Consider the following 18,293-nt stretch of genomic DNA (forward strand, 5'->3'; position numbering starts at 1 on the left):
CAATAATGTAATTATATTGGTGTATTGCATTCAGACTCATGATTCTCGAGATTGTGTGTGTGCATGTGTTGTGTTTCTGTTAGTGACTCTCTTGCTAGCAGTCATGCTTGTGTTGACTGTGAGGGACAGACATCATTAAATTAAATGTCCATCAGTGTCATGCTGCTAAGATTAATTGTGCAAACTTGGTTAGTGGAGTGGGACAGAGATCACTGGTCACCACTCTGTCAGCATCATTAGCAGCTAGGGAGGAGGTCCTGATTCACATGCTCTGCCCTGATTTTTTTCTTTCTTTCTTTTCCTTTTTTCTTTTTTTCTTGGTTGGAGGGGTCCGTATGTGTGATTGCAAATGAAACAAGAGTATTAACAATGCTTGGTTGAATGCTAGAGACTGGTTCTTATACCACCCTGACTAATATAATTCTGTATTAAGCCTTTTTGAGGGGAGTCTGTGTGCAGTCAGCCATTTTAGCTTTTTTTTTTTTCTTCTTTTCTTTTGCCTCTTGCTCTTCAATCTCAGAAATGATCTTGTTCTCTTGGAAGACTGAGAGCTGTATAAGGTTTCCTCTGTCTTGTCATAGCCTAAGATGGTTAGAGTTTCAGTGTTATAAAAATGGAGACGAACACCGTTGTTCGGATTCCTTTTCTGGTCTACAAGTGTGAGGGGTTTTTTAAGCTCACCAGTAGTGACACTTTCAGCTGCAGCTTGGTTTCCTCCTCTCTTTTTTTTTTTTTTTTTCCTTTTTCTTTTTTAATTTAATGCTGTAGAGGGTGACTTGCCATCCATGAGAGATTGGTACATGATGTGTAAATTCAGTTCAGCATATGTTTCTTCATTATGAAACCACTAGCAATCCCAGCTAACCATGGAGTTATGGGCCAGCAGGAGAAACATTCAGTAAGTATCGCAAATGCTGCTTGTGCTTCAAAAGCACGTCAGAGAGAATTGCTTTAAAATGGGAATTATTGCTGCTTCTGTTCAGGGAAAACAGGTTTTTTAGAGGGTGTGACATAGTGTGCTTGGAGGAGGGAGGGTAAGTTACGACTGGCTCGTGCTTCCAATTTTGTTGTAATTTTTAAAAATTTTAAATAAGATCAACAATTCATTTAAGACAAAATATTGCCTTAAATTTCTGTCATCAGAAATGAGAACTAGACAATTCAGCTTTAAGACTCAGAGAGTTTTTTTAAAAATGTTTTTTATAGTTGAATTTAATGAGAGATCACGAAAAGGATTATTGGGAACAGACGTCTGTGGTAAGGAATTCACATGTAGGTTTGAGGGAGGGAGGGAGAGCTCTGGGTATTGATTTGGTAATAAAACGTTTGGTCAGTGGGACTCATCTGACTTCTTAACGTGCATTAATAGGTGATAAAAACAGAGAATAATTTTTTTAATGCCACAAGTATTGCTTCTTTATAATTGATCCCATGAGTCAGCTATGCATTTGTCATGCTGAAATCCCACAGGCAGCTACTGCTGTTTGTGGGAAACACTTTTCTATGGTTAACACCAAGTCTGAGCCTCCTGTTTCAGGAATGGGAGTTCTCAGAGTGCTACTTTTATGTCACCGTGTTGGAAGTTTTCTGCCATCACACGAAGTCATATTTTTATCTCTCTCTCTCTCTCTCTCTATTTTTTAAATTCCCCAAATGAAAATGTATAAATTTAGGCGGCTTATAGAGTAGTCTAAAGTATTTTTGAATTGCCTATTTTTACACCCTAGCATATAGAAAGTATTCTATTAGGGTGTAGGAATTATCTTTTATGTATTCTAAAAAGGATAATATGTTAAACTGCAAAAATGGAGATAGATCGTTAAGGCTTTGAAAATTTATAGAGAGGCGGCCATGAATTTAGAATATTTAGATGCTTAGGTTTATGGGTATAGATTGGTTTTGTTCATCCTTATGAACAAAATTGTAAATTAAATCCAAGAGATTTTCGTTGAGGAAGTGACTCTGAAGGTACCATCTCACTTTTTCCAGTGAACCACAGGGTGCTCTTAGGGCAGTATCTGTGGTGGAAACATGTTATGATGCTGTGCTTAGAGCCCAGCCCCTTCCTAATGAGATCCTAATGGTACCTCACTAATTAAATCTCTTCGGGCCAGATCCAGGAAAAGACCAGCCTTATACTTAATTTCACTAATAGGAAAGGTTGTTACAGAAAAGTTCTACTGTAGTTTGATTTTCTTAACAGGGCCTTCGAAATTAAGCTCCTCTGTAGTCATGGTCCCTCCAGGTAAAAGTGAGAATATTACTTAAGACTACTTGAGGAACCTTCGAAGGAAAGTTTAAACTACAGGTTCCTTGTCTACCTTTTTCATATAACCTTTCTCAAAATGGAGAGAGGGGGTATTTAAATTAATAATATCATTTTAGTGAACAAGGAAAATTGTTAAAATTATTTACTGGTGGTGGCGGTGGGTGGAGTATTACTAGATTTGTGACAACAAGATCACTTGGGACAGATAACACCAAATAGTGGGTAAGCTGCGGCACCTAGTATACTATTCTGTAAGCATGTTTGTTTCTTGACAAGTGCTTTATGTATATATTTTACTGAAATTTAGGGTAACACCATGACAAAAGTCACTGCAGCCATAAAATAGCCTTGAACCAAGCAATTTCTAAAAAACATGTGAGTGGTATTTCCCATGATACTTTTTACAAGTTGGAATACTAGAACTGGCCATCGTAGATCATCATGTGCAGCAGAGCTGGTAGCCTATGGTGTCAAGATCTTGCTATGAGTTTTTTGGTTATCTAGGCTTTGCTGTGTAATGAGCAGACCTTTAAGATTTTAATGATTTATAAGGAGTTGAATAGGAGAATAATTACTCTGGCTCTCACATAACAGGTGATTCAGTACACTGTTGAGCAAAAATGAGTGAGAATGCCCCTCTTTTGACCTATGAGGCTTTATGAGAATAATGTCAGAGCTCATTTTAAATGAGAAAAATCTAGTAAATTCATATATACTTCCGTTTTTGCTTCTACAAAAGTTGCAGCTTTTTTTTCTTATTATGTTAATTACCATGCATTACATCATTAGTTTTTGATGTAGTGTTCCATGGTTCATTGTTTGCATATAACACCCAGTGCTCCATGCAGAACATGCCCTCCTTAATACCCATCACGAGGCTAACCCATCCCCCCACCCCCCTCCCCTCCAGGGCCCTCAGTTTGTTTCTCAGAGTCCATATTCTCTCATGGTTCATCTCCCCCTCCGATTTCCCCCCCTTCATTTTTCCCTTCCTACTATCTTTTTTTTTTTAAACATATATTATTTGTTTCAGAGGTACAGTCTGTGATTCAACAGTCTTACACAATTCACAGCGCTCACCATAGCACATACCCTCCCCAGTGTCTATCACCCAGTCATCTCATCCTCCCCCCCACCACTCCAGCAACCCTCAGTTTGTTTCCTGAGATTAAGAATTCCTCATATCAGTGAGATCATATGATACATGTCTTTCTCTGATTGACATATTTCTCTTAGCATAACACCCTCCAGTTCCATCCACGTCGTTGCAAATGGCAAGATTTCATTCCTTTTGATGGCTGCATAATGTTCCATTGTATACGTATACACCACATCTTCTTAGGGTTGCGGCTCGTTAAGTGGCTTCAAGTGGCTTCGCTTCTTTGACAATAGAAGGCAGTGAGAAACTAAAAAGCAAAAATGTTAAATTGGGCGCTTTTAAAAGAGCTGTGATTGGGCACCAGTAGTAAACTCACTTATTCTACTTTGTCAGGATTTTTCAGATCTTATGGGCTTTTATTCTTTATTTCTGGCTAACCCAGCGCATATCTCAGTTCCTGGCACATAGTAGGTGCACAATAAGTACTGTTGAATTTGTCATTTAATTGTATTTTTGGATTAATGAAGTCTCATTTAACCCTCTAAACAAGTAAATTTCATATATTTTATTACATCTCCTCCCTGTCCCAGTTCTAGATAGTCGGTTGATAACACTGAGATGAATACCTGTTGTGTCACCGACAGTGTACCCGGCACTGGGCTGTGTCCTTACAGTCATCTAGTGCCTTCAGTTAGTCTTCAGAGGGATCTTCTGGTTTTGTGAATTTTGAAAATAAGATACATTTTAAAAATGTGTGATAAAACTGCTTTTCCAAAAGACTACTGTTGAGCACTAGTTGAACGGACTGTGAATAGATATTTCATGAAAAAAGTTTTGAAAGCTCAGTAAGTTGGGGAAAGCCTTAGGGTGGCATTAAAGGCATCATTACTCTGTTTACCAACTGTTTTTTAACCTCCTCTCCCGTTTTTGCCTGCCTCGGGTTATCTAACGGGAAGGGTGTTCCTTGAGCATTCTTTTAAAAATTCCGCGCTATACGATAACTTTGAATCGTTGCAGATTTTTAAATGAATTACTTAAAATAAATCAACTTGATACTGTGAAACCAATAATCGCTTTTCCAGTTGTGCATTTTTTCTAGAAATTACTGGTATAAGTAGTGGGCTGTACTTAGAGTAGATAAAACCTCAGTCATGATTGAATTATAATTTTAAAAAGTGGTGTACATAAGAAAACGCTTTACTTAAATGCTTGGAATAAATCATAATAGCTGTTGTTTATTGAGCACTTATTGTATGACAGGGACTGTATATTATCTGACTTAATTATTACAACAACCCATTAAAGAAAGGTGTATCGTCACCTTTTTAGAGGTAATGAAACTGAGGCTTAGCAGGACAAAAATAAACTTTTCCAACATCTAGTAAGTGGTGGAGCCGTCATGGGCCAGGTTTGTCTGGTTTCGTAGCCCTGCTTTAACCACAAACCTATACTACTTCTCCTTATGGAGCCAAATTTGGAGTACATTAGGTGTGTAGACTGCATCATTATGAGAGCTGGTATTAATCAGTGGAATACATAACTTGAAAAAAATGCTTGCTTTTCTCCTGCTACTCTTTTTCCTGGTGTTTGTGACATTCCAAGCACTGTCAACATAAAAAAGCAACAATGTCATGATCAAAATTATTGTATAAAACTTCCATAAAAGTAATTTTATAAAGCTACTTATTGCTTTGTGCAATTTTGATGTTATCTTGAGACTTGAGTTGGGATGATCAGGAATAGATGGAATTTAGCTCAGTTCCTTCCTCTTTCTGCTTTTCTGTGTTTGGCCTTATCGCACACATACCTTTTTATTTTTGCTGCTTGACTCTGTAAACATAACCTTCATGCCTCAACTTCCGCTGTTCCCTTTGTAACTTGTGACAGCCTGACCTTGGCCACTTGTGCTTCATTGGAAGCACTGAGTCTTGCTGTTTCTTCTACCCTGTTTGTGCTTTAATGAAATCTGCATCTATCATGGAAGCCAACTTGAATTCGTGATCACCTCTCAGAAGTCCATACTGGTCATGGTTCGTTTGTAGCCATAAATATAAATTTCATTATTTCATTAGCCCTAACCAAGAAGGGTATAATGTAGCTTAACCATACGTCTAAATTCCTGTTGGTCACTAAAGCCCTCTGTAATCTACCTTCTCTTCCTTATGAACATATTTCCCCCCCAATTATAACTTTTTTATTTAGGACAAGATGATCTGATTACAGACCCTTCAGATTCATTTTCTTTTCCTGTTTCTCAGAATGCAATGCTCTTTGCTTGACTTTCACTTGCTCCTTGTCTCTTCATATTCATCTCTGCTTTTTCTGAGTAATGATTTAGTGGCACCTAATATGTAATGCTTAATTTTATTTATTCTTCTAACCAGTGCTTGTAAATTGGTTTATTTACAGTTAGATGAGAGATCATATCTTGAATTAATTCTTCACCTTCCTTATACCATGTATTAAGGATGTAGTTGCAATTCGGAATTGTTAACTGTTAAAAGTACAGTATAGAGAAGGAAGAATAACAGGTGAGGGTCCGAGGCAGGAAGATATAGAAGCATATGGAAAGGAAGGTTAGGAAAATCAATGAGATCATCACTGTTGGAATGGATTATATTAGAGAGTAGGTCAATACAGGTGATGGAGAGGAAGATATTAGGATACCTGACAAATAATGACTATAATTTGAAGATCCAGCAAAGGAGTGTGACCTCCTCTTCATCTCCACCTCCCAAAGCACCCCCTCTATCTTTAACTAAAATAGATTTAAGAAAAGTCAATTTTTAAGAAATTACTTTTTTCCTACCATGGCAATTTGACCTTGTCTGTAAACACTGAGTAGAGTATCTCTTTAATATAATTTGATTGATACATTTTCCTTAGCAATGTAGAAAATAGCATTAAGATTAATTATGGATGTTAGGTTATGCATCTTTTGGGTTAAGATTCCACCTTTTCTTTATCTGATCTTTTTTTCATCTGTTATAACAGATATATTTCCTGAGATGAAATAAACTCATCTCTTGGGGAGGTTTTTCACTGTGCTAGCTAGCAAAGAGGCCTGAGAGGAAGCAATATCCTATTGTTTTATTCAAGGACAAGGTCATCTTGTCTTGGATTTGGGCCAAGAAACCCTAGCAACAAATAATAGATCTTTTTACCCTGTTAGAAGTGAAGAAATCTATTTTAGAAACTTGCAGTGTATTGCAAGCACTACTTATATGTGTGATATTGAAAAAAGCTCTGTCTCATTGTGGAATATATTAAAGAAAAATCCTTACTTTTAGTCAAGAGAAGAACCATACTTCCCATCCTTGCTTTTAAATATTGTTTAATAATTTAATAACGGTCCATTTAAAAATAGACTGTATAAAAAGTAAATCAATTAAGATTAGTGAAAAGAGAATGATCAACTTAAAAAAAAAAAGAAGAGAATGTTTAAAATGCATCATTAGAAGCTCAATTATTTCTTCTCCTTTAACTGTTTAACCATAGTAAGATCACTAATTGTAGTTTTCCCTTCTGATTTAAAATACATATTTTATATGTTTGAAGTACTGATACTTAATTTGCACCAAAATAAATGCCCTTTAAATTTGGTCATGTAGCTATAAATATCCCTGAAATATAACCTGAAATTTCTTCAGTCCATTTCCTTGATTTTAGGTCTGACAACACTCTTAAATATTTTATTCAGGTAATCTGTTTAAGAATCCCTCCAGAGTAATTGTGCAGTTTTCTTCATTTTCCTATGTTTAGTAATAGCCACATAAAATTATTTTTATTTAATTTAAATCCCTAATGAAGTACATTTTAATGCTTACTTTATGTACTTAGTAAAAAGAAAAAGAATAATTTAGTACCATCACGTCTTTGGCAGTCTTTTGTAAACCTTGGAAAACTTCACCTATTTAGATCAAAATGACCATTTTATCATTATCCACATATTTTATTTGGATTGTGGTTTGGTTATGAACTTTTTTTAAAAAAAGAGGTTTTAAAAACAAAAGAACATGAGTGTCTGGATGTATATAGAGATACACCTGGGTGTGTGTGTGTGTGTGTGTGTGTGTTTTAAAGGAAAGTTTGTAAATGTGTCCTTCAGATCCCTGTTAATTTCCTTGTTCTAAGATCTTTACTCTCTCTGACCTCCTTATTTTTCTTCATCATTAAGAAATGAAATTTATTTTTGAAGACCTGACATATGCTTGTGATTATTTCCATTTACAGTATTAAAATGCCAGTGCTATTAGTACTGACATAGGAGTTACAGAGGACTGGTTAAATACTGTGCCCATTTTTTTGGAACACAGATAAGAAACATGTACAAAAGCATATAGGAGAACATAAATATACATTTGTACTCCAAAGCACATAAAGAAATGATGTAGCAGAATACACTCACAGAAGTGTTGTGCATCATACAGGTAGTCCTCTTAAGCTCTTGGTCCCTGCCCTTGCCCTTTCTGTTAGTAGAGAAACACCTTGCCACCTAGAACTAGTCAGTTGTCAACCTCTGCCATTTCTTCTTCTTAATTGAACCTGTAGCATAGGCCTTTTATGTTAGTTACGTTGTATTCTCTCTCATATATACTTAGTGTGTGTATATGATACATGATTGATCTTAATTGTACAGTCTAAGATATGTGTCATATCGGCATAACTTACCAGTCAACCCCTTATCTATGTTTCTTTTGTATGTTAAGTCACTATATAAATATTCTCCTGTGCACTTCAAATCTCTTCATTCCGTATCAGTACACCAGATCACACTGCATGTGCATTATAAAGGCTGTTCTCAGAGGTGTCTTAGTTATGGATTAACCTTACATTTGTTGATTGATAAAGTGATAGTCTGAAAACACCTTTCAGACTAAAGTATATATTCTGTTTTTGTGAACTCTAGAGAAATACATGATTGGCTTATGTATTGACTTGAATTGATTATAAAATGAAATACCCCTATTTCATTTCATTTCATTCATATATATATGCATTATATATATAATGAGTGTATTTCATGCACATGTGTTTGTGTAAAATAATTAAAAATAGCCCATAATCTCATTTCTAATTTAGGTACATAGAAAAAGCTAGAATTTAATATTCTGCATAGTTTATTTTATTGGTAAAAGCTAATTTTAATTAGAGAACTTAAAAATACAGATCATGATGGGAGCACCTTATAATGAATTATTTCCTGTAGGTCAACTTTTCACTAAGTTTAAGTGCTAGTACACAACTTCATGCCTTTCATAATAAACGGAGACAAACATGGCTGTAAAAAAAGCTATAGAGTTGTAATCTTGATTGTCTCTGTTCTCCTAGAGAAACAGAATGGGTTCAACTAGACATTTTTACTCTCTGAGTGATTTTGAATAAATGAAAGCACTCTTTTTTTTTTTTTTTTTCTCTCTCAATAATCAGGAAAAATTTGGAGTTAAGTGGGGATATTGTGACATGTAGTCTTTCTGGGTTTTATGGAACTGAGAAGTGCATAGCACTTTTACTATTAGTGACAAAGAAGATTGCTTGGAGTTATCAGTAAGGATTTAGAAGGTTCACTGGGCCTGTAGTGGCTGGGCAAGGGAGAGCCAGGGGAGGTTGGCAGAAGTTGAGTGATGAGTACAATTTACAACCTAGGTTTCTAGTGATTGAGATGTGAAGGCTGAAATTAACTTTTTCTTTAAGGTTGATTAATCTCATACTTACCTGTTTTCTTAAAATGCACTTTTCTTCATATTAAGTGGCAATTAAAAATAGGCATTTTATATTATATTTGTATTATATTAATGTATAAAGTTTCCTATTTCTTGTTTGAATTAATTCCATTTGTGGAAACAATCAAATGTCAAAATTATACTACTTTAGAGATAACATTTACCTAAGTATAAAAATAATTTAAAATTATTTTAGAAGGGATACTGCCTGAATAGGTAAACTAATTTTTGGTGCTTGTTTGCTTTGTGTTATGGTTATTCAGGTGGCAGTTTAACCTGTGGCTTGTCTGCATTATTAGTTTTGTGCATAATTTATAATTTAAAAAATACATAACTTATATGTTCATTGAAGAGAAAACAGGTGAAGACAAGGACAGAAAAAGAATCAGAGTTTTACTAGTCAGACAAAACCACTGGTAACATTTTAATACGTATCTTCTTATTACAGACATACTCGTATTATACCATAGAGTAAAATCTGGTAATAGCATTTGTTCTAGATTTTCCTCCCCCCCCAAAATATATGTAGAAAATATATTTAAGGACAACTGATTTAAGAGACACACTGTAACTAGTATGAAGCTTCTATCCTAAGCTGCTTTGTCTACTTTATAGTTTCAAAGTTTGCCATATATTAAATATTGATATATAATGTAGTATGTATTATATATAGTATTTTACCTTTTGAGGGAAAGTTATTTACTTAGAGCTTCTTTAGTTAGTGTTCGAATTCCATCCCAAATATGGAAGAGAAAAAATGCAAAATGTGATTTTAATAAAGCTTACTGTATTCATATCATTGTGCTTTTCTTGAAGTTTATGAAAAAATTTAAGATATTGGAAGTCAATATTAAAATGGCAAAAGAAAAAAGAAGTGAGCTTTCAAATGGCTTAGCTAAAGAAAATATATAAACACCTGTGAAGGCAGTCCTGTCCTCTTCCCTTTCCACTGTTTATCATGCCTTTTATCGCTGAAACCTTTTGTGTTCCTTTTAGTTGGGCATATTCCCAGATTTCTTTACCCTTCTTTATCCTGTTTGCTTATTGTCCCCCTGAAAAAAATTAACAACTTGGTATAAATAAGATTTAAAGCCTGTGTTTTGAAGAAAAACATCACAAAAGTTGACAGTAGTGATATTAAATGAAAGCTTACTTTTGCTCTAGAAAAAGAGGTATGGATAACTTAAATATCTCTCAGTTTTTTTCTTAGAGCAAGACCACTTAAGCTCTCTCTTCGAATAGAAGAAGAGAATATAGATTGTAGTTCTCAAATAATAGAAGTGTTTTCAGTGTTAACTGAATAAAATGTCAAAATAAGAAAACATTTAATGTTTTCTTTTATCCAGATTTCTATCAAAGAGATTGAAAAATATGGTTTGAAAATTTTGCATCTGGTTGCATATATTTAAATGCTTGGGTGAGCAGTATTGACAAAAAATACATAGGAGTGCACAAGCAGGAATGTCACGTATAATTTGAGTAGTCTACAAAGACGGAAATAGGACCTGAGCTGTGCCACAAATAAGGGCAAGAGATAAGCAAGATGTGAAGAAAAAAGGAAATGGGAGGAATGTTTGCAAGGCAAACAGAATGAGCTAAAGCACTGAATCAAAAGTGTTCATGCACAGTCAAGGAACAGTGAGTATAGATCAGCTCGGCCGAGGTGGAGGGTCAGCCAGAGGTACACACGTTGATGAGAGAGGGCTCAGACTGTAAAACCCTCTGAATGGCAGCTCAAAGAGTTTTGGCCCAATGCTGTGGATTCAGGTATTAATTAGAAAGCCATTAGTGGTAGAATATAGTGAAAAGTGTGATGTGGCCAGGGTACCACCTGGGATTGTAATATTCATGAGTTAGCTTTCTGAAGTATGGGCTTTGTTTTAAGTCTTTCTTGAGGGTAGCTAGTAGACAAACCATTTCTATTGATCTGGACATAGCTGACTAATCATTTCTTCTAATTATATTAGGTAAGCAGGTGGGATGGATCAAGAATTCCCTAACATTATTTTCTTTAAAAATTTGTATTTTAATGAAAATATAATTTTTTATCAAATCTAAGACACGATTGACGATTCACCTTGCTTTAAATAACCCAGTATTTTCATTGATTTTCAGATGGATCCCAATTTCAAAGATGTTAAGATAAAAAAATAAACTGTGTATCTTAGAATCAGTGAAAAATGATATTAGTATACTACTTAATATAATTTTGTTTAATAACACTTGTATATTACAATAATAGTGCACATATAGTTGTGGAACTAGATATACAAAATCACTGGTTTCGGGAAAATGTATTCTATATTTGGTCTTGGTTTTTTGTGAATAAGACTTCACTTCTGTCTCAAGAGTTGCTCACAGAAGAGTAGCAGGAGAGACACCTGCTGACATGTGTATTAGTGTTATGTATGGGGCCTAGCGGAGGAATATACGGGGGGCAGCTGGAGCCCACCTGGTGGATATAAGTAGATGTAAGGAATATAAGGGCATTTCAGGCAGACAGATTTTGGAGGTTTTAAGCAGCAGATCAGAGTCATCCGATAGAAGAACTAGAAGCCCAAGATGAAATGAGGTTGAAGATGCCCTGCTCCCATATTGGTTTCTATGTAGTAATCTTGTAATTTATATGAAGCTATCTTTTCTACCTAAAGGAAACTGAATACTGAAATATATTTTAAAAAACTACCCTAGGGATCTATAGGAGCTCTTAGAACTTAGCAGTGAATGGGAGAGGGGGAATCTTACTTAAGTTCCTAGGAGTAGTTTCACTTTTTATCTGTAAAAATAACCCAATTTAGAAAGTAGTTTGTACATGAAATAATGAAAACTGTAATCTGACCAGTTGTAACCTTTGTGAAGAAAGTTACACAGAGAGAAGGGATTAGGAAAAACTGTAGCCTAGTGGGCAGAGGAGGGCTCTACGGCCAGGAACTTGGACTTACATTCTGGCTTCACCACTTACCAGCTATGTGAGCCTAGCTAATTTATTTAGCTTCCCTATTACGTGGACTCCATTTGTAAAATGGAGATGATATGGTTGTGTGGAGATTAAACGAGGTAAAACCTATAAAGTGCTTAGAGTAATGCATGGCCCATAATAAGCACAGTTCCTATGTTTTTAAAGGTGGCTGTTTATCGTCCATTATCCAGGAGGTAAGGAAAATTAAATCTATCATGAGACTGTGTTAGGTTTTCTCTGCTTAGATGACATGTCCTTACATTGATTCACTTTTCTTCCTCTGCAGTTCCATACTCAGCAAGCAATCTTCTGTTCACTAATTTAGTATTAGAGTAAAAAAGCAACAGTAATAATGTCATTAGCTAAAATTGAAGGCTTCCTATGTTCTAGGCAATGTTCAAAACTCTGTTCATATATCATCTCATTTAATCCTCATAACCATATAAGTATATTGTCCTCCTTTTATACACAAAGAAATCAAGGCATAGAGAGGTAAAGTAACTTCCAAAGTGATACAGCTAATACATGGTAGAGCCAGTGGAAATCGTTTCTTGTACATGTGTGCATGCATGCACGCACGTGCGCACACACATACATGCAGATCTATTTTTGGAAGCTGCATGAGGGCACTAAACTTAGCTTCGAGTACACTATTGCAAGGATGGTCCAATTCCTTGTTTTCTATGTATCCTGTGGATTATAATTCTCATCAGAAAATTTGAGAACAGTTATATTTCTCCCCCTACATTAAGATTTTCCTTAGTAAGTTTCAAAGGGATTTCGTATGTGTGATGTAGTAATTACCATCCCTACCACAAAATATAGAGTAACTTTACCTTGATCTTGAAGGAAATAAAAGAAATATATTTTATTCCCCTTTAAGTGTGGCTAGAATTACAAGAGTGTAATTTTGTATTGAAGAATTACTCTCTTTACACGGAAGTTTTCTTTTGTTAATTCAGCCTTTTCCGGGTCCCCACACATATCTGAGATTTCCCATCTGTATGGTTCTTCAGAGATCTTTCACATTACCTTATTTTTATACTTGAATATAGAAAAGAATGCTGTTTTTTTTTTTTTTTTTTCAACTTACTGTTTGGGTGATATGCTTGCCCTCTTAATTTGTTTCTAGTGCGATAAGTAATTTATAAGGAGCTAATTTTAGCATTTAGCTAGATGAGATGGTTTTTTCAGCCACACAGATTTAGCAACATTGTCTTAGCCATTTAAAATACAGATAAGTGAATCATAGTTAGATCCATCTTTGTCACAATGTTGACATTTCTTTAACCTCCTTCCCTATAACACATATTCTTGGACTGTGGAATGTACTTACCTTTTAGAAAGCTGTGTTAAAATATACTTTAACCTGGCCGCAACAGTGACCCGAGATCTGATGATTATGGACTCTCTTGCAATTAAGAAGATTTTTCTTGGCAGCGCTTGTGGCCCTAGGTTCAGTCCCCATTCTCTGTGAAGTAGGATGGTGGGCAGGGCATTGTAGTAGGCTGGGTCAGAGACCATCCCTCAAGGTGTATCAAGTACTGGCTCTGTTAGCCATGGGATACACATTACTTCTTTTCTCTGTTTTGTTCCTTCCTCTAAGTGCTATCCACAGATGCTGCGGAAAGAAGATATTGCCTTCAGTTGGTTTATAATAAACTTAATGGGTAGCTTTGAAGTGTTACTCTGAACCTGAGAGCACACAGGATGCATACTGAAATGTCCTAATGTAGCAAAACTCACTCACTAACAGTGCTCATTGCATATCATCTTCAAGTATCTAACAGGGCTATTTAAAGCAAAAAAAAAAAAAAAAAGAAGGTAGCAGGAGAGGAAGAATGAAGGGGGGGAAATCGGAGGGGGAGACTAACCATGAGAGACGATGGACTCTGAGAAACAAACTGAGGGTTCTAGAGGGGAGGGGGGTGGGAGGATGGGTTAGCCCGGTGATGGGTATTAAAGAGGGCACGTTCTGCATGGAGCACTGGGTGTTATGCACAAACAATGAATCATGGAACACTACATCAAAAACTAATGATGTAATGTATGGTGATTAACATAACATAAAAAAAAAAAAAGCAAAATACCTATTTCAGCTGTGAACCTTTCCCCACAGTAATAGGAAGGAACTATAGGTTTTTGTAGAGTCAAACAATAAAATACCTTATATACAAGAACCTTGCTTTGAGTCCTTGTTCTGATGTTTACTAGCTGCTCAACTGTTAGGCAAGTCATGTAACTCCTTGAAGTTTCTGTTTTCTCACTTCACAGTGGAGATCATGATGACAGTACTGGTCTCCCTCACAACCTTGTTTTGAAGATTATTAATGATCACAGTCATGGTTAACAGTTGTTTTACTGAGTACTTTACACATATTATTTTCTTTAATTACCAAAATAATACTAGGACTGAAGTGAGAATCTCCCTGTGTTACTGATGAAAAACTTGAGGTTTAAATAAGAAAAACGTAAAAAGTTAATGTTTTCAGAATCTGCAGACTCTGCAGCCTATGTGAATGTCAGTTATTGATGCTAGATTATAATACTCCAGAATCATTTGTCTGTGGGTTGGAACCCTACCTCTTAGTAGCTGTGTGGCTTTAAGCAGATTAGTTAAATGTTCTGAACCCTTTTTCCTAGTCTATAAAGTGCTGTTAACGATGCCTACTTCATAGGTTGTTTGTGGGGATTACGTATGGGGCACAGACAGGGTCTGGCATTCGGTGGCATCCATGAGTTTGATTCCCACTTTTCTAGCCAGAAAATTTCCCTTTTCTTGGTTTTTAAATAGAATGTTGACAGTGATGTAGAGATTTATCTTTCTTTATCTCGTTTTAAGTTCATAGAACATGAGTCTCTGTTGGACATCTTCGATCAAGTATGATTTGCTTTAAGATCCTTCATTAACTACTTCTTACAGATGGGAACTGGTTTTCAAAATAGCTCATAAAAGATCATAGTTGCTATGAAAAATTCCCGTTAAATTTTCCCTAAGTACTTTAAAATTTTTCCCCACTTATTAAGTGATTTTGTGCAAGTAGAGCTGCTTAGTAAGACCTGTCTTTGTAGTCATTTCGTGTGTGTGTGTGTGTGTGTTTGCAAGGAGGTATTTTTAGATAGTTTAGCTGAACAGCAATCTGACGTCTTTAGAGGAGACATCAGTTCATTATGTGGATACAAATTCTATGCTTTCAGCTTTTATACACCAAGTCTTAATTTAAATCTGTTCTTCTTGCCTTTTCTAACGAAAGAGACTATATCATGGTATGTATTCTATTTCTTCCTAAGGTTGGCCTTTCTGGTTAACCTTTGCTTAGAGAAATGATCAAGGTAGAAATGCCTTTATTTTGCTCACAACTTAATATAGATTATAGAAGCATGGAATTTTGGGTCATATTTAAATATGCCATTATAGATTATGCTACACAGTGTTTTTCTATTGTGATGTGATTCAGGGGATTTAAAATAGTCATTATGGGGCTCATAAATGCTGCTTTCTTATAAGAAGAAAAATTTAAAGGCCGGGATGTGGGAGTTCTAGACCTCTTAACTGTACATACTGCTTTTCGGTCAAAAAAAAAAAGCCTTTTGCTTTGTGAAAGATAATTTAATGCTGAGCATGTAAGAGGGACATGGTTATTTGCTTTCTTGTTGCTCTAAACACAGTGTTGTATATATTAAGTTACGATAATATTTTCTTTTGTCTGGTTCTTCTCATCTTTTTTAAAATTCTGGGAAAAGAAGCTCTTACAGTTTAAGCAAATTAATATTAGTTGTATGTGACCCTTGTTCTCACAAAAGTGTGCCTTTGATTAATAATAAACATAGAACTTATATATTTGTTTTTCTAATTTTACTACAGCTAATTTTGGGAAAGTATTTATATAGAAGTTCAAACGATTTTTAAAATTAATTTTCAAATATATGTTCTTTATTCATTTTCCAAAATTTAAAATTTATATTTATACTTCATGTCAAAATGTCTAAGCTTGAGTGAAAACTTTTGTTATTCATTTGAACATGTTATCTGCATGGTGTGAAGCTTCTAGGATTTAAAGCCTGGTTTTTAATTTTTAATTCAATTATTTGATACTGTGTGAACTAACCAGGATTTTAGTGCTATTTTAATTATTGCAGTGGAATTCCTCATGTTTTACTTTATTTTGTAAACATGAAGCTTTATCATAGAAAGATGAGTTTCCAAACCTAAAGAAAGGTATGATCTTGGAGAGCCAGATTAATAATGGACATCTGTCTGAAGATGTAGAGAGGTTTCATTCTTCAAAAATAAATAAATAAATAAATAAATAAATAAATAAATAAATAAATAAAATATAGTAGGGTCAGACATGACATTTTTGTAGTATGAAAAACAGAAAAAGGAAATCCTAAAGCCTGACATTTAAAAAAAAAAAAAAATCTTTCTTGTTCTTAAAAATTAGTGGTGTTATGTAACCACTTAAGAATTTAGCTGAAGCCTGATATTAAGTGAGTCACATTCCTAGCTTCTTAATGATGCTTCTTTACAGTGAAATTCAAGCAGTTGCCAGATTTTTAAGTCATGAGTTCATCCCCCCAAATTTGCATGCAATAAAAATTGACAAGCTGTGCCAAAAAAGGTGTTAACACTGAAATTCTTATATGCTAAGTGCAACATATTTTATGTTGGCTGTTTCTCAGTGAAATCATCTATATTTAAATTTAAGAGAAGTGAACAACTTTAGGCTAAAGTTTCTTTACTGAAAAGTGGTATAACAGCTCCTAAATCTGGCTTTATTGGATCCTTCTCCTAATTCCCTTAGCACTTCTGTCAGAAAAGCCATTGTTCTTTCAGAGTTGTTTACCCCAAATCAACCAACAAAGGTATCTGCCTTCTTCTAACACAATAATATACTAACCATATCAATTAAACATGCTCTCAGGTAAGGCAAATGTTTTCTTGTCTCACCATTCACTGACTTTAGGGAGATACTTATATAATAAGCTTCTTACACAAATAACGCTGAGCAACCCTTAGGACTTGTGAAATTGAACACTTCAAGGATTTTTTTAAGGTACCTGGTGGGACTAACCACCCTGGGGAGGATTTAGGTTGGAAATATTAAGGATGTTGTTAATCCTTGCTCCCCCACCCCCACTCCCACACCACACCCACCCACATGTACACATAGAGCAGGTCATCTGCTCTAAGATTAGCAAAGCAGTGTCCTCGTGGGGATATGCAGTACCTGACTTGTCAGGTATCCCTTCACATCGACACCCCACCCCCCTTTTCCTGAATTAAAGGTGATTAAATCTTTATTGTTGTTCCATTCACTTCAGAATATCTCACAGATTTGAAACATAATTAAGTGGAATATATAGAATTCTTGGCAATTGTGTATTTATCATCACCTTCCCCTCCTTTCACCACTTAAATCAGTTATTCACTTTGGAATAAAGACGTCTTAATTTACTCTCTCTGCATTGACCTAAGATTATTTCCACCTCCTTTACTTTTAATTTCCTATTCCCCAGTTTTCCATAGTTGGTAGAATACATTAGAATAAGCCTTGTTTGGTCATATATGAAGATATGCATCTATCTAGTTTGATATGAAGATATCTAGTTTATAAGCATCAGAGAATAACAGATGTCAGACCATGGCCTTCAAGGGAAGAGGATACACAAAAGAAATCAGAGATTATGTCTTATTTGCAGGATGTGTTTGTTATTGGTGTCTTGGTTACTATTTAGTTTTTCTTGATTCTGATATTTAAATGAGTTTTCTTAAGATGTAAAAGAAAGAAGATTTCTATCTTAGGAGGTTTGTTAATCCTGAAAGCATTTAAAGAACAGACTTTATTTGCAAAGGCACATTAAGTCAAATGACAAACATCTAGTTCAACTGAACTTTTATTAGCTTTATACATTTGGAGGAGGTACTAGGTATTTTGCAAGTTCTTTAAAAGATTCTGTGAGCAAAATTCTGGATGTTTAAGCTAACTTTAAAATATAAATGAATTCCTATTTTACATTCCTGTGGGGCTACTTTTTAAATTTTTTGCTAGTGTGTATCTAACACTTTTATATTAATGGCTTAGATCAAAAGGGAGAGAAAATGGGACCTTGTATCTCTTGTTGCCCCATCTGTTTATTGATTTCAAGAATCTTTATCCCATCACAGTATAAATCAAAATATTTTCTTCCTCATCATCATAATCATCTTGATCATCATTTATTATTTTTGTATGTATTAAC

At 35.0% G+C, this 18,293-nt stretch overlaps 1 protein-coding gene across 20 annotated transcripts in view; it reads left to right on the plus strand.

The window, feature by feature from the left end:
• RAPGEF2 (Rap guanine nucleotide exchange factor 2) overlaps nucleotides 1-18,293 on the plus strand; it is a 232,662-nt gene that overhangs the window by 145,113 nt on the left and 69,256 nt on the right. For 3 of the 20 annotated variants that reach the window (XM_032413099.1, XM_032413101.1, XM_032413103.1), the window contains exon 1: nucleotides 1-898. The exons of 14 other annotated variants lie outside the window; for them this stretch is intronic. In XM_032413099.1, the coding sequence (XP_032268990.1) occupies nucleotides 839-898 (60 nt within the window). In that variant the 5' untranslated portion in view covers nucleotides 1-838. Of the gene's footprint in view, nucleotides 899-14,090; nucleotides 15,318-18,293 lie in introns of those variants that run through there. 3 more of the 20 variants (XM_032413097.1, XM_032413102.1, XM_032413096.1) reach the window with 2 other exon arrangements.

Source organism: Phoca vitulina, unplaced genomic scaffold (genome assembly GCF_004348235.1).
Source record: "Phoca vitulina isolate PV1807 unplaced genomic scaffold, GSC_HSeal_1.0 scaffold14, whole genome shotgun sequence".
Taxonomy (NCBI): Eukaryota; Metazoa; Chordata; class Mammalia; order Carnivora; family Phocidae; genus Phoca; species Phoca vitulina.